Genomic DNA, 26,587 nt, shown 5'->3' on the forward strand with positions numbered 1-26,587 from the left:
CTCCAAGCTCTGCTTGCGTCGTGGGCTTCGCTGGAGGGCGAATAATCGCTGGCTGATTGTGCTTGAATAACGCCGACGACAGGAAGCTCATAACTCACCAAGCAATTGAGTCCTCCTTTAAGAAGCAAGAGCTGTTTTGAATCCTGAGCCAGTATCTGCTCTGCTATCTTAAGAGCTTGGTTTTAGTTCTATCTTTTGCTTGTTAAAGTGATATTTCAGGGACATTTTGTACATACACCTACTGGGTGAAAGTGAAAGTTGCTCAGTCGTGTCCGACTCTCTGCGAACCCATGAACTATATAATCCATGGGATTCTCCAGGCCAGAACACTGGGGTGCGTAGCCTTTCCCTTCTCCAGGGGATCTTCCCAACCCAGGGATCAAACCCAGGTCTCCCGCATTGCAGGCGGATTCTTTACCAGCTGAGCCACCAGGGAAGCCCAAGGATACTGGAGTGGGTAGCCTTTCCCTTCTCCAGGGGATCATCCCGACCCAGGAATCAAACTGGGGTCTCCTGCATTGCAGGGGGATTCTTTACCAACTGAGCTATCAGGGAAGCCCCACACCTACTGATGAGAGTCGTTTAAAAGGTGAACTTTTTTTTTAAGGCAATTCTAGGGGCTGTATAGTAGTGATTTAAAGGAAGTCCACATCCTGCCTTCCACACTAATGATGACTTTGAACCTGTCCAAGGCCTGATTTTTCTTGGCTGTACTGTAGTGATGATGGTGGTGATGATGGTCATGGTGGTGGTGGTGGTGGTGATGTTGATAGTGATAAAACCACCTGTCTCAAAGAGTTCTCCAGCAGTTAGGCTTAGCCAAGTGCCTGGCAGAATAAATAGTCTGCAAGCACAGGGATGATGTTTCCACCAGCTGAATGTTAAACCGATGAGTCAGTCTCTCAGGAAACATATCCTCTCTCCGACCTTAGGACCAAGTTGGTAGTTGGGTGGGTGTGTGCTCGGTCGCCTCTGACTCTGCGACCCTGTGGACTGCAGCGCGCCAGACTCCTCTGTCCATGGGATTTCCCAGGCAAGAATACCTGAGTGGGCTGCCATTTCCTACACAAACCTGCTTTCCCTTTCCTGCAATTAAAACCTGTCTTACAATTAATTTTCTTAAAGGTTTTTCTTCTGATTATAAGAGAGGAAAAATGCAAGTGCATTCTTCTTTTTTAATGCAAATACAGAGAAGTGTCATTTCCCTGGGCGGGGTTGTGGGGCAAAGCCGGCCCTGCCCTGAGGACGGTGCTGAGCAGACCAAGGAGACGGTGACCTCCAGAGAAGCCCGTCTCCCCACCCCGACCCTGGAGCTGAGGGTCTGTGACAGCTCACTCCTATCCAAGCTGACACCCGACAATAAGAGCTTCTGTCAGCCCTGGGAGATCTGGTGTCACCTGTGATTAATCCTCAAAGCCAAAACCCAGCAAGTTTCTGATTAAATGATGGTGTCCCGGGTCCCCGTCACCTCCGAGTGGAGCTGTGGGAGTCGCCACCAAGGGACCCCAGCAGCTCTCAAGACAAGCGTCTGCCCCTCCTCACCTTCCCCCTCCCCAGCTGCCCTTCGCCCCAAACCCACAGCCCCAGCTGGGCCCCTGGAGGGCCTGATGGACAAGACGGCCTTGCCGGTCACCACAGGGAACGGGGAAGCACCGTCATGTCCCTGCCCAAACCCGCAGGGGTAGGTGCCTGAGACGTGACTCTCAGTGAAGGGAACCCTTCTGGACTCAGGAGCATGGTTTGCTACTTTTGACCTGATGAGTTAGCAGCTGATTAGAACCGCTCTGCTCTGCAGATGCTTCAATCAGAGGCTTCTGACGGGCTTGCACTTGGCCACAAGCAGCCCCATGGTTACCATCTGGCCTTCTCTCCACGCCTGAGTGTGGGGACCCGGGGCCGGTGGCCTTCCCGCTGTCTGTGGGTGCGAACCAAAGCCCTTGTCCTGCAGCAGCTCCAGGCCCCGGTCCACGGCGTGTCCATCCCCTGGAGAGATGAGGGCTCCGGGATCATTTCATTCTTTCCTTCCAGAGCAGGGCCCCCCTTCGCTGTTTGAGAGGTTCTCTGTGCTAACTCGGACCATCTTCCCCCTCACAGATCCTGGCCCGCACGACTCCACACCCAGGAGATTGGCTGAGGGCAGGCCCAGCCCCGGCTGGGAGGAGTAGAAAGAAGTCAGACGTCAGTGACGGGCAGGCACGTCCACCTGCCAGGCGCCGACCCTATGCCAGGTATGTCACATCATCTCTTTTATGTAAAATAAATGTAAAGCGAGGGTTTCCTGAGACTCACCAGGGGAGCAGAGAGGGGTGGTTTCCAGGCAGAGGGAGGCGCAGGAAGCAGGCGCTGAGCGAGCGGGCATCTGGCGGAGAATTGAGGTCAGTCAGCTGGGATGTGACCATCGGGGCTGGCGGGAGGCTTCAGCTTGGAGGTCGAGACAAAGATGCTAAACTGTGCCATAGCAGAGAGGGCTCCACACGATCCATGTTTCCAGTGAATGAGGAAGGGCCGTGAGGCCAGCAGCTGCCACGGGGTTGTCCACTGGCCGGCAGTCTCCTTGGCCTGTAAAAAGGTGAGCAAAGGACTTCCCTAGTGGCCCAGGGGTTAAGGCTCCACCCTTCTACTGCACGGGGTGTGGATTCAATTCCTGATGAGAGAACTAAGATCCCACATTCTGTGTGATCAAAAAATAATAATAAAGAACTTTAAAAATAAATAGGTGTGCAAAATAGCCCTTCCTGTAGAACGTGGCCTGGGAGCCTTGAACATGTTCTTCAGCAAGTTTCTCTCAACCACAGCAGGTGCCTGTAGGTGAGTACCCAGGAGGCAGCACTACCAGAGACCCAGGGTCTTTCCACTTCTCTGCTCTGCATCGTGAGGGTGTTAGTTTTGTCCTTAGAGGAGTCCTCAGGTCACATGATGGCTGCAGCAATCCCAGAGTCACACACACCTTCACACGCCAGCACCCCGGTGCTCAAGGACTGTATCCCTTCCTTGTGTTCCTATCAAAGGTCAAGGAAGAGCACCAGAATTTCCCCCCAGCAGACTTCCTGCAGGTTCTACAGGTCATAAAGACTTCACATACTTAGTCTGACATCAAACAAGACTACCTTGTTATGTAGAGACCAAAAAAAGATCCACCTCTTGCTCAGAAGTTGCTCCCTGAAACATGAGGCCACCTGGTTCCTGAAGACAATAGGGATTCCACAAGCAGGAAAGGGGGATGAACGAAGTGGTGTTCGCCCACTTAATGACTTGCTGAGTCAACTTCTTAGGATGTTGACTCTTTAAAAATAGTGAAGGTGAGTGTATTTTCCTTTGTGAATGGAAAACTATCATGCTGACGCATTGTCAGAGTGAGTGCTTGTAGGAGATGTATTTGTGTTGCACTGAACCACGAACTCTCCCCACGTGACCCAGGTGGCCAGTGCTTAGGATATGAGCAAAAGGGCAAAGGTCATTGGATGGAACGTCCCCATTTTTCACCTCTGTAAACCGGTTGTTGCTCATAATAGCACATAGATATTTTTACTCAAGGTGCTTGGGTTGTTCATAGCAAAAGCCCACTTAAAACAGCTCAGATTAATGGGGAGATTCTTGTCTGGAACAAGAACCAGACATTACAAGTGGCCAAGGCTCACAGGGCTGGGAAGTAGAGTGGTACACTCAGAGAGACGATGCCAGCCGCTTCTCGAGGGTCCTCGGGGTCTCTCACTGCAGCTCCACCAGCAGACGTACTTCCTCCACCTGCCTTACACCATCTCTGCCTCCGCAGCCTCAACCTGCCTGGGCGAGTTACTGCAGCCACATGCAGCCCCCAGCCACTCCGATGCACCTTCTAGCTAATTGCCCCCAGCACACTCACCCGCCCCACTCTCTCTTTCAGTCAGTTCAGTCACTCAGTCATGTCCGACTCTTTGCGACCCCACGGACTGCAGCACACCAGGCCTCCCTATCCATCACTAACTCCTAGAGTTTACTCAAACTCATGTCCATCATGTCGGTGATGCCATCCAACCATCTCATCTTCTGTCATCCCCTTCTCCTCCTGCCTTCAGTCTTTCCCAGCATCAGGGTCTTTTCCAGTGAGTCAGTTCTTCACATCAGGTGGCCAAAGTATTGGAGTTGCAGCTTCAGCATCAGTCCTTCCAATGAATATTCAGTACTGATTTCCTTTAGGAGGGACTGGTTGGATCTCCTTGCAGTCCAAGGGACTCTCAAGAGTCTTCTCCAACACCACAGTTCAAAAGCATCAATTCTTTGGTGCTCAGCTTTCTTTATAGTCCAACTCTCACATCCATACATGACTACCGGAAAAACCATTGCTTTGACTAGATGGACCTTTGTCAGCAAAGAGATGTCTCTGCTTTTTAATACGCTATCTAGGTTGGTCATAGCTTTCCTTCCAAGGAGTAAGTGTCTTTTAATTTCATGGCTGCAGTCACCATCTGCAGTGATTTTGGAGCCCAAGAAATAAAGTCTCTCACTGCTTCCACTGTTTCCCCATCTATTTGCCATGAAGTGATGGGACCAGATGCCATGATCTTCGTTTTCTGAATGTTGAGTTTTAAGCCAGCTTTTTCACTCTCCTCTTTGACTTTCATCAAAAGGCTCTTTAGTTCCTCTTCACTTTCTGCTATATGGGTGGTGTCATCTGCATATCCAAGGGTTATTGTATTTCTCCCAGCAATCTTGGTTCCAGCTTGTGCGTCATCCAGTCTGGCATTTTGCATGATGTACTCTGCATATAAGTTAAATAAGCAGAGTGACAATATACAGCCTTGAAGTACTCCTTTCCCAATTTGGAACCAGTCCATTGTTCCATGTCCGATTCTAACAAACAGCTGACAAACGGGTGACGCGGTGATAAAGAACCCACCTGTCAATGCAGGAGACATAAGAGGTGTGGGGGTTCGATCCCTGGGTCAGAAAGATCCCCTGGAGAAGGAAATGGCAACCCTCTCCAGTATTCTCGCCTGGAGAATCCCATGGACAAAGGAGCCTGGTGGGCTACAGTCCATGGGGTCACAAAGAGTCAGACACGACTGAGCGCGCGTGCACAGACATCAGACCTGTGGCCATCTGAGGACGGGAGTGAGAAGGCAGATATTAGATAGTGGTGTCTCTGTTGCCCTAGACTGGGCTGTCATCTTTGTTACTGATTCTTTTTTTCTTTTTTCAAAGTATGCAAGTAATACGATGAAACGTGTGTGTTGTAAATAGTACTGATAACATCCAAGTTGTCCTGCCCAGTAACCTCAGAATTCATCCTGCTTCTTAGATAGAATCAGTGTAATCAGAGCCTCTCAAACCTCCCCCTCCCTCCTTCCCCTCCCCTCCCCTCTCCCTGTTTCTCGCTGGCCTTCTCTTTCTCACACACACGCACACACGCACACACGCACACACACACACACACAGCCCTACCTCTGTAATTACAGGTGTTGCCTTACATGAGTGACTTTACACTGCATTGTGTTATTTTTCCGACACCAAATGTGTGATGTTTTCCCGACACCAAGCACGTGTCATATTTTCCACAAGTTCAGTTCAGTTCTGACACTGACTGCCCAGAGGCAGCCAGGCCACCACAGGCCCAGGGCTCGGCCCTTAACGCCTGCCCCACCTCGGACACTGGCCCCGCCCCCTGCCCCACCTCGGACACTGGCCCCGCCCCCTGCCCCACCTCGGACACTGGCCCCGCCCTGGGCCGCCTGCACTCTGGCTCGGCAGCCGCAGGTCAGGGTCTCCCGAGCCTCCTGGCCAGGTGCTGTGTTTGCTGGCATGACTCACAGAACTCGGGAAAACACTGTACTTTATTACGACAGTTTATTGTCAAGGACACAAATGAAAGCACCCGCGAGGAGCCCCCGGACACAGAGGCGTCTGTTCCCTGGCTTTGAGATGGCACCCGTGCCAGCAGGGCCTTGAGTTCAGAAACTTGGAAGCTCTTTGCGTCGCGTTGTGCAGGGGTTTTTATCAAGTGTTATTACGTAACCATGATTGATTAACTCATTATCGGAATGGTGATTGGACTCAATCTTTAGCCTCTCTCCCTTGAAAGTTATAATCTTATAATCACTTGCTTGGTTTTTCAGTTCCCATCCTGAAGCTCCTGGGGCCCCTTACCCAAGAGTCATCTCATCACCATCCAAAAAACAGTCTTATCCCTCTGGGGGATATCCCTCTCGGAATCCTGGAGCTCCTTGCTCAGAACCAGGGGCAAAGACCAAATATATGTTTCCAATTGTATTTACTTATTAATTTTGCCTGCACTGGGTCTTCCGTGATCTGTGTGGGCTTTCTCCAGCTGCGGCGAGCAGGGGCTCCTCTCTGGTCTCATCGCGCAGGCGTCTCATCGCGGTGACTGCTCTTGTTGCAGAGCGTGGGCTCTAGGCTGTGGTCCTCAGTAGTGTGGGGCACAGGCTCAGTTGTCCCTCGGCATGCGGAATCTTCCCAGACCAAGGATCAAACCTATGTCCCCTGCTTTGGCAGGGAGATTCTTAACCACTGGACCACCAAGATCAGATAAGATCAGATCAGTCGCTCAGTCGTGTCCAACTCTTTGCAACCCCGTGAATCGCAGCACGCCAGGCCTCCCCCAAATCCATTTTAAATTATACAACATGTATGAATATATGCATGTATTTACTTTTTAAAAAACAATGTCTTGGAATCTTTTTTATGTTACCACATATTTTCAAATGTCATTCCATAATGCAAAAGGATCATAGAATATCTACTGAAGAATGTCTGGATTGCTTACATTTTTTCTAACTACAAATAATGTTAAATGTTCAAATAAAAACTTGGGGGGAAATTAAATATCCATTTTAGAGAAATGAAGAAATAAATTATGGTCTATCCTGGCAATGGAATAATATATACAGCAGTTAAGAATGAATAAACCAATAGAAATTAAGGGATTGTCAGATTAGATTTAAAAAATAAGATCTCTTATCATCTACAGGAGAAAAACCTTATATCCAAAGGTACTGGGCTGGCCAAAATGTTCGTTTGGGTTTTCCCATTTTACTTTGAGGCAAATGGAGATGCAACATATTGAAACTTAACCAGTGTCACTAAAGCAGCACTCAGAGGGAAATTTATAGCTATACATGTTAATATTTTTTTTAAAGATCTCAAATCAGTAACCTGACCTTCCACTTTGTGAAACTAGAAAAAAAAGAGCAAAGTGAACCTGAAGTGAACAGAAGGAAGGAAGTAACGCATATTAGGACAAAAATAAATGAGTTAGAGAACAGAAAAGCAATAGAGATAATTAGTGAAACCAAAAGTTGTTCTTTGAAATATCAACAAACCCTGAGCTAGACTGACCAAGAAAAAAAGAGAGATGATTCAAATTACTAGATCAGGAATAAGAGAAAGGACACTACTACTAACCTTGTTGAAGAAATGAGGCAAAAGAAAAATAAAGGAAAAATATGAATGTTGTTTCCAATAAATTTGGTTACTTACCTGAGATGGACAGATTCCTAGAAAGACACAAGCTATTGAAACTGACTCAAGAAAAACAGGAAATATGAGCAAAGGTACAGCAAGTGAAGAATTAGTAATCAAAAACCTACCCACCAAGAAAAGCCTCTACCAAACAAAGACAAAGCATGCCTGCTCTTCATTAACTTAACCAAAAAGTAGAGGAAGGAACACTTCCTAGTTTGCTCTATGAGATAAAAATTATCCTGATGTCAAAACCAGTTGGACATCTTGAGGAAAGAAAAGTACCAACTAATCTCTCATAGCTATGGATGCCAGAAGGCTCAAAAACATACTAGCAAACCAAGTCCAGCCAATCTGTAACAAACTGGGATTTACAGCAAGAATGCAAGGTTTAATGGCTGAAAATCAGTTAATGTCATATCTTAATAGAATCAAAACTAAAAACTATATGGTAATCTCAATGAATGCAGAGAAAGCATTTGACAAAATCAAGCATCGTTTTTGCAACAAAATTACTCAGGGAGTTTCCTCAACCTGATGAAGGATGTCTGAAACACACTCACTGAACCCGGTGACGTTGTACTTAATGGTGAGAGACGATGCTGTTCCCCTGTGGTCAAGAACAAGACAAGGATGTCCATTCCTGCCCCTTCCGTGTAACACTGTGTTAGAAGTGCTAGCCTGCGGAATTAGAGAGGGGGGAAAAAGAAAAGGAAAGGCATCCATATTGAAAAGACAAATAAAATGAAGACTATAGCCCACGTTTATAATGCCATCCAAAAGAATAAAACACTTAGGAATAAATTTAGCAAAAGAAGTGTACACTGGAAACTACAATGCATTGCTGAAAGAAATTAGAGACCTGAATTAGCAGAAACACAGTCCATATTCTCTTTGCGACCCCATGGACTGTAGCCCACCAGGCTCCTCTGTCCGTGGTATTCTCCAGGCAAGAATACTGGAGTGAGTCGCCGTTCCCTTCTCTAGGGGACCGTCCTGACCTGGGATTGAAGCGGCCTGTCTTACCTCTCCAGCATTAGCGGGTGGGTGCTTTACCACTAGCACCACCTGGAAAGCCATATTCTCGAAGCATAACATGTAACTGGTAGAGAGTATTACTGTTCAAATTAATCTACATATTCAGTGTATTCACTGTCAAAATCCCAGATTTTTTTTTTTCAAGTATTGGCAAGCTGATTCCTAAAATTCACATGGAACTGCCAAGGGCCCTGAATAGACAAAACAGTCTGAAATGGGAGGAACAAGGTTGGAAGACTCACACTTCCCAATTTTAAAACTTAGCTATCCATCTACAGTAATGAAGACAGATCAATGGAATTGAATTGACAGTCCAGAAATAAACACTTAAACTTTTATGGTCAATTGATTTTTGACAAAGGTGCTAAGACCATTCAATGGGGAAAGAAGAATCTTTCCAACAAATTGTGCTGAGACAACTGAGTGTGTGTGTGTGTGTGTGTGTGTGTGTGTGTGCGTGAGTGTGTGTGTGTGTGTGTGTGTGCGCGCACGTGCACGTTCAGTCACTCAGTCGTGTCCGAATCTTTGCGACCCTTTGGATGGTAGCCCGCCAGGCTCCTCTGTCTGTGGGATTTTCCAGGCAAGAACACTGGAGTGGGCTGCCATTTCCTCCTCCAGAGGATCTTCCCCACCCAGGGATGGAACCCATGTCTCCTGTGTGTCCAGCATTGGCAGGCAGATTCTTTACCCACTGAGCCATCAAGGAAGTCCCACGACAACTGAATATCCACATGTAAAAAACAGTTGGAGCCTTACCTCACACCGTACACAAAAATTAATTCAAAAATGCATCATAAGCCTGAATGTGAGAATTAAAAGTATAAAACTGTTAGAAAACTAAGTAGAAGTAAATCTTTATAAACTTGAGTTAAATAAGCAGTGGTTTCCTAAATACACACCAAAACCAGAAGTGAAAAAAGAAATTGGACTACATCAGAATTAAAAGCTTTTATGCTACAAATAATACCTTTAAGAAAAGGAAAAGATAACTGACAGGAGAAAATACCTGCAAATCATATCTGACTTGTATCCAGAACACATAAAAAATCCATAATAAAAACAGTGCAGCTTAAAAACGGGCAAAGGATTTGAACAGACGTTTCTCAAGGCACAAGTGACCGATACACACAAAGGATGTTCAGTCGTTAGTCTTCAGAGAAATCAAATCAAAGCCACAGTGAAATACCAGTTCCCGCCAGCTCAGACGGCTACAGTAAAAAAAAAAAAAAAGATGGACAGTAACAAGTGTTGACAAGAATGTGGATAAATCTGAACCTCGTATGTTGCGAGCAGGAATATAATAGGGTGCAGCCACTTTGAGAAACAGTTTAGCAGTTCCTCAAAATGTTAAAACAGAGTTACCATATGGCTCATCAGTTCTACTTCTGCCTATCTGCCCAAGGGAAATAAAAACGCCTCTGCAAAAAAACTTGCATGTGAATCTTCACAGCAGCACAATTCATAATAAGCAGACAACCCGAATACTCGTCGATGGATGGATAAACAAGGTGCGATATAGCCAAACAATGAAGAAGTGTTCCTCAGTAAAGAGCAGTGCTGAAACACGCCGCATGCAGCACTGATGAACCTTGAAAGGGAGCCAGTCAGAAAAGACCAGGTACTATGTGATCCCGTTCAAGTGAAATGGCCGGAAGAAGCAAGTCTACAGGTTCAGTAGGTGGGTGACTGCCTAAGGCTGCGGAGGGGCGGTCTTGGAGGCAAGTGGAGAGTGACTGCTACCCTTGGTAGGAAGTTTCTTTGGGGGGTGATGAATATTTTCTAAAATGAATTGTGTTCTGGGAATGTACTAAAAAGCATTGAATTGTACACTTTTAAAAAGGTGAATTATATGGTACATGAATTGTATCTCAGCAAAGCTGTTTTTAAAAATGAATGGATTAGGTCTGTATGTATCAACTTAGGTAAATCTCAATAAATGCATAAAGGAAAAAAACAAGTTGAAAAAGGAAACAAGAAAGCATATAGTATGACACCGTTTATGTGAAACTGTAAAACAAAAAGTATAGTGTATATTGTTTTCCGAAAGATAAATTCTTAGTAAGATATAAAAACTTGGATGGAAAGGATATACACCAACTGCAAAATTTCCCCTTTCTATAATTTTTCATTTTATGAACTATTCATCCATTGTTTATGTTTAGCACATAAAGAATTATATTGTCTGTATTCACATGCCTTTCTTTCTTAAATAAAAGGTAAAATTCTGTATATTCTTTTCTCTACCTTCTTTAACGGTAGATCCCGATCTCTCCAGAGGTGATAGAGCTCGTCCGGCGAGGCTCTTTGATTAACGGTGTTGGGGTTTGTGTCTGGAAGGAGGAGCGCCCGAGATGGACGACTACATGGAGACGCTGAAGGATGAGGAGGACGCCCTGTGGGAGAATGTGGAGTGCAACAGGCACATGCTCAGTCGCTACATCAACCCTGCCAAGCTCACGCCCTACCTGCGCCAGTGCAAGGTCATCGACGAGCAAGATGAAGACGAGGTGCTCAACGCCCCCATGCTGCCGTCCAAGATCAACCGGGCAGGTAACCCTGGCGGGTTCTCTCCAGCAAGCAGCAGCAATGTGAAGTTTCCCTCACTCCGGGGTTTCTTAACTGGAGTCTACACACCTCTGGCCACCCCTGGTCCCCCACCCAGCTGTCCATGTGCAGAGCAGATCTGTGAACTTGGACAGGGGGATGGAGACAGTGCCTCTTTATTTACTAACCTACACCAAGACTTAGCATTCCCTCCAGTTATGAACATAGCCGAGCAGTAGACCACAGTGGTTAGCAGTACTTGTGACCTTGTCAACAGTGAGCATTCCAGATAGCTTATCACATTTCAGCTATTAGAGATATTCCAAAATACCATTTATACTCATCTCTCCCTTGAAATTATTGCAGTTATTAGACCTGCTGAGAGATTGAGTTATTTAATGCATTAATAAAGAAGCACATTTATTATGGAGCCACAAATTTAATATTTGTTAACTGTATCTTCTTATAATTGATTCCCTTTATAATCCAATATATTTTATCAGTTTAAAAATAGTATTTTGATAAAGAGTCCATAGGCTTTTCCAGACTGCCTAGGGGTCCATGACACTTTATTACATTCATTAAAGGTAAAATAAGTGTGGTCTGTGAACATTGTTCTGCTTTTATATACGTATGTGTGTGTATACACATATATGTTTGTAACAAAATACATCTTTGTGTGTAAGCATGTGGTCACAATATAAAATACATTTCTTTCTGTGGTTCCCAGTTTAAGAGGCTTGAAACTCACTTGCCCACAGTCTGATGGGCGATGAGTAGCTTGCAGGCTGTGCTTCTCTTTTGCTTATATGACAGACATCACTAATCACAGCAAGCTTTCCTGCTGAGCTTGGATGTAACTTTAGAACCCCTCTCAACACAGTGCTCCAGGTAGCTCTGACAAACATCAATTGACATAAGATGAAGTTTATTTATTAAGTCTATCCTAGGGGAAGTGTAGAGTTTTAGGACCTCAAAGGAAGAAATAACTGAAAATAAAATGTTTAAGGAAGGGTCAAGAAATGGAAACAGTAAGTGGACCCAGTAGGATAAACACTGAAAACTGCCAAGGAAATTACACTTAAAGATATTTCCAGACTATGTGATAATCCCATTGAAGAACATGGAGCTGCCCTGCTTTCTATGACTTTTCCTGGGTCCCCATCCAAATACTGGTCTTCCAGGTCTGAACCCCAGAGAGCCATAGATTACTGTGTAATTGCTGCTGCACCTCCATCCTCCTTCTATCATAGATGAGCTGTTACCTGTGTGGTTAATTTTAGCCCCATTCAGTTGGGAAGCTCTTTAAAACCGCTGGTTTCCTATGGCTACAATTCCATTTATTCTGGTTCTACCAACTCCTTGTAGAAAGGAAAGTGTTAGTTGCTCACTCATGTCCGACTGTTTGTGACCCCACGGACTGTAGCCCACCAGGCTCCATGGAATTCTCCAGGCAAGAATCCTGGAGTGGGTTGCCATTCCCTTCTCCAGGGGATCTTCCCCACCCAGGGATTCAACCTGGGTATCCTGCGTTGCAGGCGGATTCTTTACTGTCTGAACCACCAGGGGGCTCAAAATTAGCTGCTTTGCATACTGCACCTGCCTGCTTGCATGCTAAGTTGCTTCAGTCATGTCTGAGTCTCTGTGACCCCATGGACCATAGCCCGCCAGGCTCCTCTGTCCATGGGATTCTCCAGGCAAGAACACTGGAGTGGGTTGCCATTTCCTCCTCCAGGGTGCCGGGGACCAGCCCCGGCTGATCCAGGGTATTCGAAGGAGAGACGGCGTAGGCGAAGATCAGGAGACAATTGCTTAATTAAACGTTAATTAAGGATATAAAGAGTAATAGAATGAGGATAGCTCAGTAAAATTCAGTGAAGAAAAGAGGCTGAAATAAGGATAGCTCAGTGAGGAAATTCAGTGGAGAAAAGAGGCTGAATAATTCAGCCAGAAGGTAAGAGAAAGAACGACATGGTGAGACCAAGTTTCGGTGAACAAGGCCCACACTTTATTTTCCAAAGTAGTTTTTATACCTTAAGTTATGCATAGAGGATAATGGGGGAAGGGGTAGAGTCAGGCAGCAAGCCAGGCTTTCTTCCTGCAAACTTATCATATGCAAAAGCTTAGGTGATTTGCATCATCTTCTGGCCCGGAGGCCTGTTAACATTTTAAAACTTATTTTTCTCTAAAGGTGATTGGTCAGGAGCCACCCTCCAAAAGCATTAGATAAAGTTGCATTCCTACAGTGCAAAGGTGTGGTGGGCTATAACAAGAAAAAGAATTAACTCAAGGGTCCCAGGTTACAAACATTAAAGCTACTACTTAAACCAATTATATTAATCAATACACTGCCAGGGACACAGCAGGTAAGGGATATGGAGACTTAGCAGCAAACATTGGCCCAACAAGTGAAAATCCCTTCACCAATACAATTTCTAATCAATCTTTTAACTGCTCAAAGGAATCTGTATTTAGACAGTTTAGAACATCTCCTGCCTCTCACAGTTGGGAGGCTCTGAACAATCACATGTGGCTGGAAAAACCTATTCAGGCAGGCTAGAGGATTTCCAAAGGAGTTTGTAGGTTAAACACTGTCACACCCAGGAATTATTAACTGGAGCTATAAGCTAACTCTTTTTTCAGAGAGGTAGTGGGGGACAGCCCCCCGTAAAGTCAGAGGTGTAGGTGAAAGCACAAAGCAGAAAGTAGGCAGACTCTGGTTTGGGGGGTATATGCTCGAGAATTTCCAGGGAGACTCCTGAGGCTTGATCCCGCCTTTGCGTATGTCAAGCCTCCTTCCTCATGACCTTTGCCACGGGCAGAGCTCGCTCCCCACACCAGGGGATCTTCCCAACCCAGGTTTCAAACTCATGTCTCTTATGTCTCCTGCATTGGCAGGTGGATTCTTTACCACTGGTGCCTGGAAAGCTCTGGAGAAAGGAAACTAACACTGAACCCCTGCTGAGGGCCTGGCACTTTGCTTTACGTTGTCTGGATTGTAAGATATAACTCAAAGTGACAGAAGATGGAGACCATCTTCTTAACAGTGTACTGATGGATATGAGCCGGTGTAAGACTGGGTCTGGAGACTTGCATCCAGTCAGACGTGTACTCTTCCCTCTAAGTGATCTGATCTTTCCTCTAGGTCGACTGTTGGACATTCTACATACCAAGGGGCAAAGGGGCTACGTGGTTTTCTTGGAGAGCTTGGAATTTTACTACCCAGAATTATACAAACTGGTGACTGGGAAGGAACCTACTCGGAGGTTCTCTACCATCGTGGGTAAGTGGCTTTGCCATCAGCATTCCATCTGTGGTAGGAAGGGTGTGTGTGTGTGTCCAGCAGTGGGACAGCTGTCAGGTTATGAAGCTGTGATATCAGGATGGTGCCCTGGTGGCACTTGTGAACTGTCAACCACTTATTTCTGCCTGATGGTGAAAGGTAGGTGACACCGGTACAAACTGAATCAAGAGCCCAGAGAAGTGGATGTTCACTGAGCTTCCCCCAGGAGTGCTGGTGGGTAGAGCAGAAGCTAACCCTCTGGATCTTGTCTGCTTTCTTGCCAGCATCACATGAAGCAGAGCCCATGGTCATCTTGTTGTCTTAATTCTCCTTCCTAAATATTCTTGAGTCAGTCTTTTCTCCATATACACCACTACCCTAGTCAAGACCCTTACAAACCTCATCAACCCTTTATGTCCATTCCTGCGCTGCTCCAGTGATTTCTCTACTCCCCATGTTACCCTCCCCCACGTAAAACCATTCGGTGGCTTTCCAGTGTTTTCATTTGAAGACCCAAGTGCGGCCCACAAGGACCCTGCATGGTCCAGCCCCTGATGATACTCCCAGCCTCACTTTTCCGCCTTTCTGTCTCTAAGCTCCAGCCACCTGGGTCTTCCTTCAGTTTCCGAAATGTACCAGGCCCCTCCTGCCTTCCCTTAGGACCCTGGCAATGTTGTCCAGCCTTCCCAGAATGTGTTTTCTCTCCTCAAGACTTCAGCTCATTCATCAAGTGCCTTCTCTAACACTTCGGTCCACTCCGCTGGATCTGGTTCCCCTGTTACATGCTCTCATGGACCCCTATACTTTGTGAAACCCTCTCAGTCTGTAGTTATATTTATATGTGATCATTTGCTCTTTTTTTTAACGTCTATCTTCCTTACCAGACATAAGCTCTCCCGGGACCAAGGCTGTCTCGCTCACCCTGAATCCACAGTGCCCAGTGGGTAGTAAGCGCTCGGTAGAACGTTAGGAGTGAATGAGTGAACTTACGACCGCGGCCGCACGTCTGGAACCCCTTCTTGCCCTCCCCAGCCCTCAGGCCTGACTGAGTGCCCCCTCTCCACAGTGGAGGAAGGCCACGAGGGCCTCACGCACTTCCTCATGAACGAGGTCATCAAGCTGCAGCAGCAGATGAAGGCTAAGGACCTGCAGCGGTGCGAGCTGCTGGCCAAGTCCCGGCAGCTGGAGGACGAGAAGAAGCAGCTGACGCTGACGCGGGTGGAGCTGCTGACCTTCCAGGAGCGGTACTACAAGATGAAGGAGGAGCGAGACAGCTACAACGACGAGCTGGTCAAGGTGAAGGACGACAACTACAACTTGGCCATGCGCTACGCCCAGCTCAGCGAGGAGAAAAACATGGCGGTCATGCGGAGCCGAGACCTCCAGCTCGAGGTGAGGGGCGCGCGGCGGGACCCCCGGGGCCCCACTGAGCGCAGGTGAAGCCCTGGGGCGAAGACCACCAGGCTGGCAAGCGCAAGGTGTAACGCCTGCCCGGGTGAGGGAGCCCGAAGGCCACTGTGCGCGTGCGCGTGCCTACCCAGGGAGGCTCAGCGCAGTTTAGCCTCGCCCCATCCACCCACCCACCAGGCGCATGTCTGCACATTCGCGCACGGACCTGCTGACTAGGACTTCCTGCTCCAGAGCCCGTGGAGCCACTGTGCACATGCGCAGGCATCCACGTGTGCAGACATGCACACCTGGAACCGGTGGGGCTTCCCTCTTGCTCCGGGACCAGACCCAGCAGGTGCATGTACCAGACATGCTGCACACGTGTCCTGAATCACACTGAGGGGAAGGTGGAGGACGCAGGGATCTGCCCACCTCAATGGCCCTTAGGAAAATCATCAAGGATACGAGCACAGCACCTGTCCTCTGGAGTCGTGAGGTCCTTGAGGCGAGGACTCTCCCCTTCACAGCTGTATCTCTGCATAGCTAGGCGTGACACAGTGGATATCAGTGAACAACCCAGTAGCCAAGTGATGGACGTTGTTAATAAGTTTACCTCCAAAAGGGAGATGGAGAAGGGAATTGGCTTAACTCATTCATTCCTTTTATTTATTGTGCACTGCCTTGCTACCAGGCTCTTTTCCAGGAATACATAACTCACGACCAAAGCCCTGCTGTCAGGGAGCTCACATTCTAATCAGAAAACAAATACATCAATACCTGGTAGTAATCAGTGCTATTAAAAAGAAGGAGAAAAGAATTTGGGGAAAGTGAGTGAGGGAATCCTGTTTTAAATAGGATGCTCAGGAAGGGTACCTGAGAAGGGGACACAGGAGCAGAGACCTGAGGAAACGGGGGGATCAGTCATGCAAGTCTCGGGGGGGAAGAGCAGAGAGTGAGTGCAAAGACCCCAGGTAGTGCGTGCTTGGTATTTTTGAGAAACAGCAGGAGAGCCAGCAAGGCTGGAGCCAGATGAGCAAGCAGCTTGAAGAGATGGCCAGGGTCCAGATCATGGGGGCTTGGTAAGAACTTTAGAATTTATTCCAGGAGTGATGGAAGCCACTGAAGGATTGAGAGCTGGGAGTGACAACTGATTTATATCTAGAAGGATCACTCTGTCTGCTGGGCGGAAAATAGACTCTTGGAATATTTATTAAGCACCTGCCATGTGTAAGGCACGGTGCTAAGCACTGCGGGGGACATAGGGATAAATAACCTGATTTCTGCCTGGGTCACTTACAATTTAGTTGAAGCAGACAGATCAGTAAACAGCCCACTGGAGTTCGGGCGAACTGAGTCAGTGGCATAGCAGGCAAAGAGCATGAACGTGTAAGTCCTTTGGATTCAAGTGCGAGACCTGCTTCTGGCTTTACCACTTGATTGGTCCTTCGCCTTGGTTTCCTCATTTGTAAATGGCAATTACATGAAAATGAAAATAAAACCTACGCCCTAGGATTGCTCAGTACTGAAATGTAAGTCTTTGTCAAAACGGCTGACCCAGTAGTACCCACTTCATGTCTACTCGAATGGACCTGGGGCACTTAGGTTCATCTTCCAAGATAGTGAGGATGTTTTATTTTACTTTTTGCATGACCAGGAGGAGAGGCTTCCATGCTGTATTTGTCTAGGATTTGAGGGTGTCGAGATTTAAAACTTTCTCTCTCTTAGGACTGTTTTATGTTTTCCTGACTATAGAGTAATAGCGAGAAAGCATCTCAGAACTTAAAAGAACTTTTCTCTTTGGTTGAAAGAATATCTGGGCAGCTGAGTCCTAGGCCATTTCTCAGGCCACAGGGGTGCAGCTGGGGTCCCCTCCTGGCTAAAGCCACCACCCTCTACCTGCCAGATTTCTAGAGGTGTTCTCCCCAAAAGCCTAGAATTGAAAAAGGACACACGCCCCTAGGTGGTCTCTTCCTTGCAGCACTTAAAAGCAGTCTTCTTCTTAGGTGTTTTGCCAACACTGATCCCTTTGGGGAAGCAAACAAACACAGTCACAGGGGTTTAAGAAGTCTTCTCCTGGCCCCAGTTCCTGACACTCACTTCTTGAGTGTGAAGCTCGCACATCGCCAGTTGTCAAAGTCCCAAGAACAATAACTGCCTCCTCCAGGAAGGCAGTCTTTCTTACACTAAGTCTGGGCAGATCCTTTAGGCCAGAGATCCTGCCAACCTGCAGTCCAATGAGTCTCAAGCTGTTCTTTTAGCAGTGGTGCCATTTTTTCAAATAAAATCTTGGATGAAACCCACAAGGCCAAATCACGTGCAGGCAGAGCTGCGCTGGGGCGTGAAGTCAAGATAGAGCCCGAATTCCCCTCACCCCATCTCTGCCCCCTTCTGAAACACTAGGGTTCTTCAGGAATCTTGTCTTCTGAGGATCTGAGTTTGAAACCTGTCAGAAAAGACCTTTAAAATGGAAAAGTGTACCTCAGGGAAACACCAGCTTGGGAACCTCTCATCCTAACCTGTAACCTGTTCCACACCCATGACGATTGCCCGAGGAGGCTTTCTGAGGACTGTAACTGCTCTAGTCCTATCTAAACTAACAGACAAGGACCTCTCCTCAACAAGGAGAGAGTGGTTTGTTTCACTGAAGGAGTATCTTTGAGCCCTTCTGTGTCACCAGCTGGAGGAGGAGAGAGGGACAGAACACGGCTCTTGCCGGAAGTCCAGCAGGCTGCGGGGAGGCAGTCCCTTTTCTGAATGTTTCCCTGCAACCTCGTTCTCTCCTCGGCCCCCCGGGGGTGTTTCAGATTGACCAGCTAAAGCATCGGTTGAACAAGATGGAGGAGGAATGCAAGCTGGAGAGGAACCAGTCACTGAAACTGAAGAATGACATCGAGAACCGGCCCAAGAAGGAGCAGGTCCTGGAGCTGGAGCGGGAGAACGAGATGCTGAAGACCAAGATCCAGGAGCTGCAGTCCATCATCCAGGTAAGGACAGGGACAGCACGCCTGCCGGGGCGTCCCTTGCTGACCGCAGGACCACAGAGAACTCATGTCATCATCCTTGGCCACCTTAGTTCCTCCTCTGTCAGCAGGGGTGACCGCACCACCCACTGCTCAGACATTATGTGAGGTAACACTTGTGACGTTGTTTCCTTGGTTGAATCATTTCACGAAAATCAGTGTCCGGGGCACTATGAGGAAAGTACTTTGGGGAAAACCTTCTTGCCGTAAAGATTCCAAGAAACTCAGCTCTCAGCTGTGAGGGATTTGTTAAAGCTTTGAGGGCCTCTCTTTCTTTGTCATCACAGAGTCATCTGTGGGTACAGAGGATAAACATCCCCAGATACATGTGCAGGGGAGGAAGGAAGGCACCCGCCCCCTCCCCCAGAAAGAATGATGCCCCCCAGGATCATTGCCGCCTGGGGTGGAAGGCCTTGGTTCAGAGCAGAGACTAGGTCCCGGTTTAATTGGAGCAGATTGATTGATGTTTCAGGGGAGGCATCTGCAAGGCAGATCAGCCCCGTCTTTGTCATCACCTGTGAAATGTTTGGAGACACTGCACAACTGCCTCTCTGGGCTCTGATAAGAGCCGGGGCAGAACAATAGGCATCAGGATGTTTCTGAGCAGAAGTGGGTTTTATGCTTCTTTCCAGGTGATAAAATTCATAAGTAATAAGCCGCTTAAGGGCCCCAAGAGACAGCGACTCTTGCCTCTGCTTCCCTGGCACAAAGCCTTCCGCTCGCTGTGTGTCTGTCTCTGGCACTTCTGTCTGCTGCCTTCCCAGGCCTTCTTGCTCCCTGTCCCGCGCCCCCCAGCCCATTAAGCATGCCCCCCACACACATACCACCCCCCACCTGCCCAGGCCGGGAAGCGCAGCCTGCCAGACTCAGACAAGGCCATCCTGGACATCCTGGAGCACGACCGCAAGGAGGCCCTGGAGGACCGGCAGGAGCTCGTCAACAAGATCTACAACCTGCAGGAGGAGGTCCGCCAGGCAGAGGAGCTGAGGGACAAGGTGGGCCCTTGGACGGCTGGGGCTGCAGCTCAGGCTGGGAGCCCCGGGCCCCCGTGTGTGTCTGCAGAACCTCTGGGCCCCCCACTCTCTTCCAGGACCAGGTCTGAGCCCCGGTGTGATTACCTGTGTGTCAGCACCTGGCATTACTTGTGAACTGTTCTAAGTGTCCGCATGGCACTGGTCTTGCTCCCTGGCTGAACGCTGCAGCCACAGGAGAGCACACGCAGTGTCCACCCTGTCCCCCACCCCACCCTGGCCGAAGGCCACAGGAGGGCACACGCAGTGCCCACCCTGTCCCCCACCCCACCCTGGTCGAAGGCCACAGGAGGGCACACGCGGTGCCCACCCTGTCCCCCACTTCCCCCGCACACAGTAGGTCTGCATCAGATTGCAGCTGGTGGCTGGCCTTTTACCACGGTCCCTACTCGTCAGAGCGCTGACTCTCAGAAGGTCAGGCGCCGCGGGGAGGGGCAGGCTGGCCCTGGGAAGCCGCGGCTGGAAACCAGCTGTCGGCCCTGATTTGTCAATGGCTTGATGCGAGTATTGATCTCTCCCTGTGCTCGCAGTACCTGGAGGAGAAGGAGGACCTGGAGCTGAAGTGCTCCACGCTGGGGAAGGACTGCGAGATGTACAAGCACCGCATGAACACCGTCATGCTGCAGCTTGAGGAGGTGGAGCGGGAGCGGGACCAGGTACCGGGCGGCTGGCCCAGGCTCCAGGCCGTGGGGGCCGGTGGGGTATTGTCAGGGTAACGCCACCAGCTCTGCAGGAACCACTCAGGAGCCCACCTTTCCTGCTTTCCTTCCAAAAATGAATCCCATCCCAGCTGTGTCACTGGTGTTTAAAAGCAGGGCGGGGGCCAGAATGGGACTCCAGTGTCCTGGGCTTCAGAGTCAGACGGCCAGGTCCAGGCCCTGTCCCTCTTCAGACGTGTGGCTGCACGCTGTCCCTGCCTGGAAGCCTTAGTGCTCTTGTCTGTGAAGTGGGAATAAAATAACCGCACCGCCTCGTAGGGTAGCGGTTGGGCTCTGCCTCGGACCTCTTAGCCCAGCAGTGGGCGCACAGCTGGGGTGAACTCAGGAGGGGCTGCAGAGGACGGTAGCAGTGGAAACGCCCAGGTGTCAGATTCCGGAAAAAGGCCGGAGACGCAGTGGCTGACACATGGGCTGGGGGGCGGGCGTCCTGGGTCTGATTTGGCGGGGATCGGGGGGCGGGGTGGGGAGGAACCCAGCGACCTTGCCCTCCGCCTCCCGGCAGGCCTTCCACTCCCGGGACGAAGCGCAGACCCAGTACTCCCAGTGCCTGATCGAAAAGGACAAGTACCGGAAGCAGATCCGGGAGCTGGAGGAGAAGAACGACGAGATGCGCATCGAGATGGTGCGGCGGGAGGCCTGCATCGTCAACCTGGAGAGCAAGCTGCGGCGCCTCTCCAAGGACAGCGGCACCCTGGAGCAGGTGGGTGGGGGCGGCGCCGGATGCCGGGCAGGCCCCCAGCGCCCCGCCCCCCGCCCCCGCAGAGGACAGCCGTCCCGACCACGCCCCCGGAGCGCCCGCCCGAGCCCGTGAACCCTTGGGTGTCTGTGTTGTGATGAACAGACCAGAGCGCTCATTTTATTTTGTTTAGCTTTTTATTTTGTGTTGGAGTTTAGCCAGTTAATGATGCTGTTTCAGGTAACAGCGAAGGGACTCAGCCATACGCATCCATGTGCCCCTTCTCCCCCCACAACTCCCCTCCCATCCCACTGCCTCGTGACACTGAACAGAGTCCCAGGTGCCTAGGGGAGGGTGGACTGCTCGTGTGAAAGCTAGAAGAGGCGGGACAGGCGCCTGGCCTGGCCACCTGCCGGCTGGCCAGGGGTCTCAGGCAAGTCACTTCCAAGTTAGAACTGCAGCTGCCTCTCAGTTCGCCTCCCACTGGGTTTCCTTAAACCCATGTGGGCAGGCACTGGGTTTAAGATGCCCGGCTCCATTAGTCACTAGGGCCCGTAAAGAAAGCATCACGTATCTCGATGGGAAGTTCAAGTGCATGTCACAGCAGGGCCCCAGGCGCTCAGAAGTGAGTGACGCCCATGCAGGCAGCTGAGACTGTCTCTCACGGCTGTGGGTTCTGCAGGTCCTGAGCCAGTGCCTTCTGTGCCGTATCTGCTTTAACCCACAGGACTGTCCTTCCAGGACTGTGAGACCACTGTCTCCCTTCCCCAAGGGTAGAACTGAACACAAGCAGCTAACTTGCCCAAGGCCATCACTAGCCAGTGACCTGTGGGAACCAGGATAAGACCCTCCACCCCTCACCGTTTGCCCAGAGGACTCAGGTCTGATGCTGGAGGCGAATTCAGGAACATGACTTTTCAGCACAAATGCTGTAAATGATGAGTTGAAGGGGTGCTGTGAGTGCCCAGGGGAGGAGGCCCCCCTTCTGTCCAGGTTCCTGGAAAGACTCCCCACAGGAGGGGCGGGCCTCGGGGCCTCCATTGGGGATGTTGTCCCTGGACTTCACTGGCCAGGTTCCGTCCCCCTTTTGGGTTTGGCAGAAGCGTCACTTCCTTGGCTAGGCGATCGGTGGCCCCCATCGTGGAAACCAGGAGCCTCCGGGTTAGGGTCTCCCTTTTGAGCATTTCTCACAGTTTATAATTATGGAGAAGTTCTGTGTAGGCCCCTCTGTGTGTCCAGCACGTAGCACAGTGCCAGGCATGGCTGCACCCTTTGGGAAACATTTACGAACCGACACTGTGGTGTCGCCGGGCTAGAAGAGAGAAGGTGGGGCAGTATTCCAGGCCACAGGGACACCACGAGCAGAGACCCGGGGGTGTGACACCCATGGCCTGCGGTTGGCAGGCCGCAGTGAGCAGTTCTGTCGTCCTCGAGTGGCCAGCGGGGACAGGCGGGAGGTGGGCGGGAGCGGGGAGCAGCAGGGAGCAGGGTGAGCCTGTCTGCTAAGGAGCTTGGTTGGGAGTTTTTCCTGGACCGTGAAGGATCTGGGGCCGGGAGGAAAGGCCAGGAGCTTTGGGTTTGGCGGCAGCGTGGCTTGAGGATGTTACATGGCTATGGGGGATCAACCTCAAGGTACTTAATACTCGACAGCTCAGCCTCAGATCACGGATGCGAATCCCTTAGGACAGTAGCCCTCTTACTGTGGTTCGGTCGCTCATTGGTACTTTCTGTGCTTGTAACTGAGGCACAGGAGTAGAACATGGGGGATCTGGTGGTGGCCGAGGGGCAAGCGGCCGTGGCCAGCAGGGAGGCGATCCCTTCACTGCTGGAAAGAACGCCAGGGCCTGAGAGGAGGAGAGAGGGGCGAGGATGACAGAGCTTGGCCTCGAGGTGGACACAGGGTTCAGGAAGGAGGGGCCGCCCCCTCCCCTCCGCCCGGAGCTCCAAGCTTGGTGCCGGGGAAGGTGAGCAATGGCACTCCGAGGTGGACACAGGGTTCAGGAAGGAGGGGCTGCCCCCTCCCCTCCGCCTGGAGCTCCAAGCTTGGTGCTGGGGGAGGTGAACGATGGTGCCGTTAGCAGAGCCGTCTCCCCATGCGGTGGCCGCTCTGGGCGCTCATGGGGCGCGGCCTCTCCTCGTCTCCAGAGTCTGCCCAGGAACCTGCCGGTGACCATCATCTCTCAGAACTTCGGGGACACCAGCCCCAGGACCAACGGTCAGGAGGCCGACGACTCTTCCACCTCAGAGGACTCGCCCGAGGACAACCGCTACTTCCTGCCCCACCACCCGCCCAAGCGCAGGATGAACCTGAAGGGCATCCAGGTGCCTGCACACAGCGCGGCGGGCGGGGGCGGGAGCCGGGGCCCTCTGCAGGCGGGCGGGTCTCAGACCCCCGACGCACCTGGACCTGTGAACCAAAGTCGCACCAGCTTGTGCTTTCGGCTGGTTGTTCAGCAATTCTCTCCTCCTACGATTGTGGTGGAAGTTAAGAGAGAGAAGGGAGAGAGTGAAATAAGCGTGATCTCCAAGTTCACTTGTTTATTCCACAATGGGTATTGAGTGCCTGTTGCGTGTTTATTGACGTAACTGGCTTGTGATGGCAGCTGGCGGCAAAGCACTCGTCCTCCCTGCCTTGCTCTGTGTGCAATGCAGCCCATCAGCTGAGGAACGAAGGAATGTGAGTGAGTGTGCGAGCAAGTAAATGAGTGAGTGAGCAAGGGAGTGAGTGAGCAAGAGAGTGAATGAGTGACTGCGAGCAAGTGAGCGAGTGAATGAGTGCGTGAGCAAGTGAATGAGTGAGAGAATGAGTGAGTGAGCAAGGGAGTGAGTGAGCAAGAGAGTGAATGAGTGAGTGAGCAAGTGAATGAGTGCGTGAGCGAGCGAGTGAATGAGTGAGTGAATGAGTGAGCCAGCGAGTAGTGAATGAGTGAGCAAGGGAGTGAATGAGTGACTGAGCGAGCAAGTGAATGAGAGAATGAGTGAGTGAGCAAGGGAGTGAGTGAGCAAGGGAGTGAATGAGTGACTGCGAGCAAGTGAGCAAGTGAATGAGTGAGCGAGTGAGTAGTGAATGAGTGAGCAAGGGAGTGAATAAGTGAGCGAGTGAGTGAGCGAGCGAGAGAGTGAGTGAGCAAGTAAATGAGTGAGAGAATGAGTGAGTGAGCAAGGGAGTGAATGACTGCGAGCAGGTGAGCGAGTGAGTGAGTGAATGAGTGAATAAATGACTGAGTGAGCGAGTGAGTAGTGAATGAATGAGCAAGGGAGTGACTGAGCGAGCAAGTGAGTGAGTGAGCGAGTGAATGAGTGAGCGAGTGAGTGAGAGCATCTCCACGTGGCCCGCCTGTGCTCTGCCCTGCCCAGTTCATACCCAGGGAGTGGGGCGGCTCAAGCAGCGCCTCCGAGGCAGCCGGGCACCGCCGGCACCTCGCCCTTCCCTGAGAAGTGCCCCGAGCCGAGCGCCAGGTCCTGGCCCACTTCGCAGCGTCGCCTGGTCCACTGCACTCCCAGCTGTGGGAGGGTCCGAGCCACATGGCACCGCCTCCCGCGCAGGCGGTGTGTGAACCGGCAGCTGTCTGCTCGGGGCCGGGGAGCCATGGCCGTGAACACGGGCGTCCCGCGCCTCCCGTGGTCCTGGCAGCCACGTGACGAGGGCGACGTGGCCTTGCCTCAATTTATGTCTTTGCTTAGCGTGGGTGACGCGCCGGGCCTTGCTTGATTTGCATCTTCTGCCTTTCCCTCCGCTCTGTCTCTTTCAGCTGCAGAGAGCCAAGTCCCCCATCAGCCTGAAGCGAGCATCAGACTTTCAAGGTTAGCGAGACGCCTGGATCCCTGTCCTGTCTGTCACGCGGACTCTCGGTCCATCTGTTTCCCCATCATGGGCATCAGTCCTGCGAGGTTAACCCTGGAGTCTCGGGGTCCCCGGGGCCCGGGGTGGCGGGGTGTCCAGATGGTCATTACTGTTTGCTGTCGGTGGAGGGGGCCGGAGCCCCGACCACGGAAACATCACGTCTGAGGCCCCCTCCCCGCGGGTCCGCCTGGAGCCCCTGAGCTTGGCACTCAATGCTGCTGGCCAGTCAGCCAGAGGACTGCTCCTGTCCACACAGTCCCAGGCGTGGGAGGCCCCCAGCTCTCCTGTAAGCCCCTGGTTTTCTGAGACACACCATCCTGAGACTGCCCCCTCACACACCCTTGGCGTGACCCTGGAGCGATGGTCGGCCAGCGAGGGTTTGTCCCGGGTGAGCCAGGTGCCCGCGGTCCGCGTAGACTCTTCCAGAGCCCAAGGCCTCGGGCAGGGCCGTCTGTGAGGAGGTGGAATGCCGTTCGGACGGCTGCGAGAGTGGTTGCAGGAGAGTCAGAGGAGGACCTGTCGAGAAGGGAGCATGTAGACAGAGGGGCCGGGAAGGGGGAGAGAGAGGCCACTGGGCACGGCCCCCCGGGTCGGAGCCGGAAGCGGACACACAGCCGTGCAGCCAGCACAGTGCGCAGGGCTGTATGCCCCCTGCCTCCCGGGAGCAGAGCCGACGGTGTCAGGAGCCCAGGGGCCTGCAGAGGCTCGTGGCCAGGCCCGGGTTCACGGACTTCAACCCCCTGAGGAGAGCAGGGGAGCCGAGGGGTCTAGAGCTTGGCTGGGCCTGGCAGGAGCTGGGGAAGGGGAGCCCCGAGCTGGGGGCCGCACCAGCTGTGGTAGGGACCCCATCCAGGAGGGGCCTGCAGGAAGCAGACAGGGCGCTCGTGCCAAGAAGCGGGAAAGGGGTGCAGGAGGGACGGAGCCCTGCCGGCTGCCTGGGGTGGGGCCTGGGCAGGAACACTGACGTGGCTGCGTGTGTGAGGCGACTGTACACGCGTGTGCACACGCACACAACAGGGTGTGGGGCCACCCGTGCTGTGAGACGGGGGCCAGACGGGTGTGCGGCAGGCCTCAGACAGCCCCAAAGGAGCGCGGCCCCCCGACTCCCATCAGCCTGGCTCCCCATAGGCCTGGTTGGGGGTGGTGTCGGGGTGTCCGGGCGGGCAAGTTCCCGCCCCAGGTCCTGCTGCTTCACGCCGAGCACCCGTGGGGATGCCCACCGTGGTCCCCAGGACAAAGGGCATCGTCCTGGCTCGAAGACACCACCCCAGACCTGGCTGCGGGCCCTTCGTCCAGGGGGAGGGGCGAGGAGGCCACCTCCTACCACCCACCCCGGAGGACGTGCTCCCCAGACGGGACGGCCCCCAGGGCGCAGAGCTCTCACAGTCTCTCCTCTCCTTCCTCCCCCCTTCCCCGCCGCACCCCTGCCCGGCCCACTGAGGACAGGAAGGGGACAAGAAGAAGACCTCATGGACGCCAGCCCCAGCTCCTCCCGCTCCCTGCCCATCACCAACTCCTTCTCCAAGATGGTAAGCGAGGGCCCCACCCACCGCAGCCCTGCTTCCAGCCCAGGACATGGCCCAAGTCC

At 51.4% G+C, this 26,587-nt stretch overlaps 1 protein-coding gene across 7 annotated transcripts in view; it reads left to right on the forward strand.

Moving 5' to 3' along the window:
• Positions 1 to 26,587, forward strand: part of CARD11 (caspase recruitment domain family member 11) — a 106,836-nt gene that overhangs the window by 64,435 nt on the left and 15,814 nt on the right. For 5 of the 7 annotated variants that reach the window (XM_070780287.1, XM_070780284.1, XM_070780289.1 and 2 more), the window contains 11 exons: positions 2,095 to 2,228; positions 10,831 to 11,043; positions 14,183 to 14,320; positions 15,387 to 15,712; positions 18,514 to 18,693; positions 19,572 to 19,724; positions 20,291 to 20,416; positions 20,982 to 21,179; positions 23,301 to 23,477; positions 24,908 to 24,959; positions 26,446 to 26,528. In XM_070780287.1, the coding sequence (XP_070636388.1) occupies positions 2,222 to 2,228; positions 10,831 to 11,043; positions 14,183 to 14,320; positions 15,387 to 15,712; positions 18,514 to 18,693; positions 19,572 to 19,724; positions 20,291 to 20,416; positions 20,982 to 21,179; positions 23,301 to 23,477; positions 24,908 to 24,959; positions 26,446 to 26,528 (1,653 nt within the window). In that variant the 5' untranslated portion in view covers positions 2,095 to 2,221. Of the gene's footprint in view, positions 1 to 2,094; positions 2,229 to 10,752; positions 11,044 to 14,182; positions 14,321 to 15,386; positions 15,713 to 18,513; positions 18,694 to 19,571; positions 19,725 to 20,290; positions 20,417 to 20,981; positions 21,180 to 23,300; positions 23,478 to 24,907; positions 24,960 to 26,445; positions 26,529 to 26,587 lie in introns of those variants that run through there. The other 2 variants (XM_070780288.1, XM_019988203.2) reach the window with 2 other exon arrangements.

Source organism: Bos indicus, chromosome 25, assembly GCF_029378745.1.
Source record: "Bos indicus isolate NIAB-ARS_2022 breed Sahiwal x Tharparkar chromosome 25, NIAB-ARS_B.indTharparkar_mat_pri_1.0, whole genome shotgun sequence".
Lineage (NCBI taxonomy): Eukaryota > Metazoa > Chordata > Mammalia > Artiodactyla > Bovidae > Bos > Bos indicus.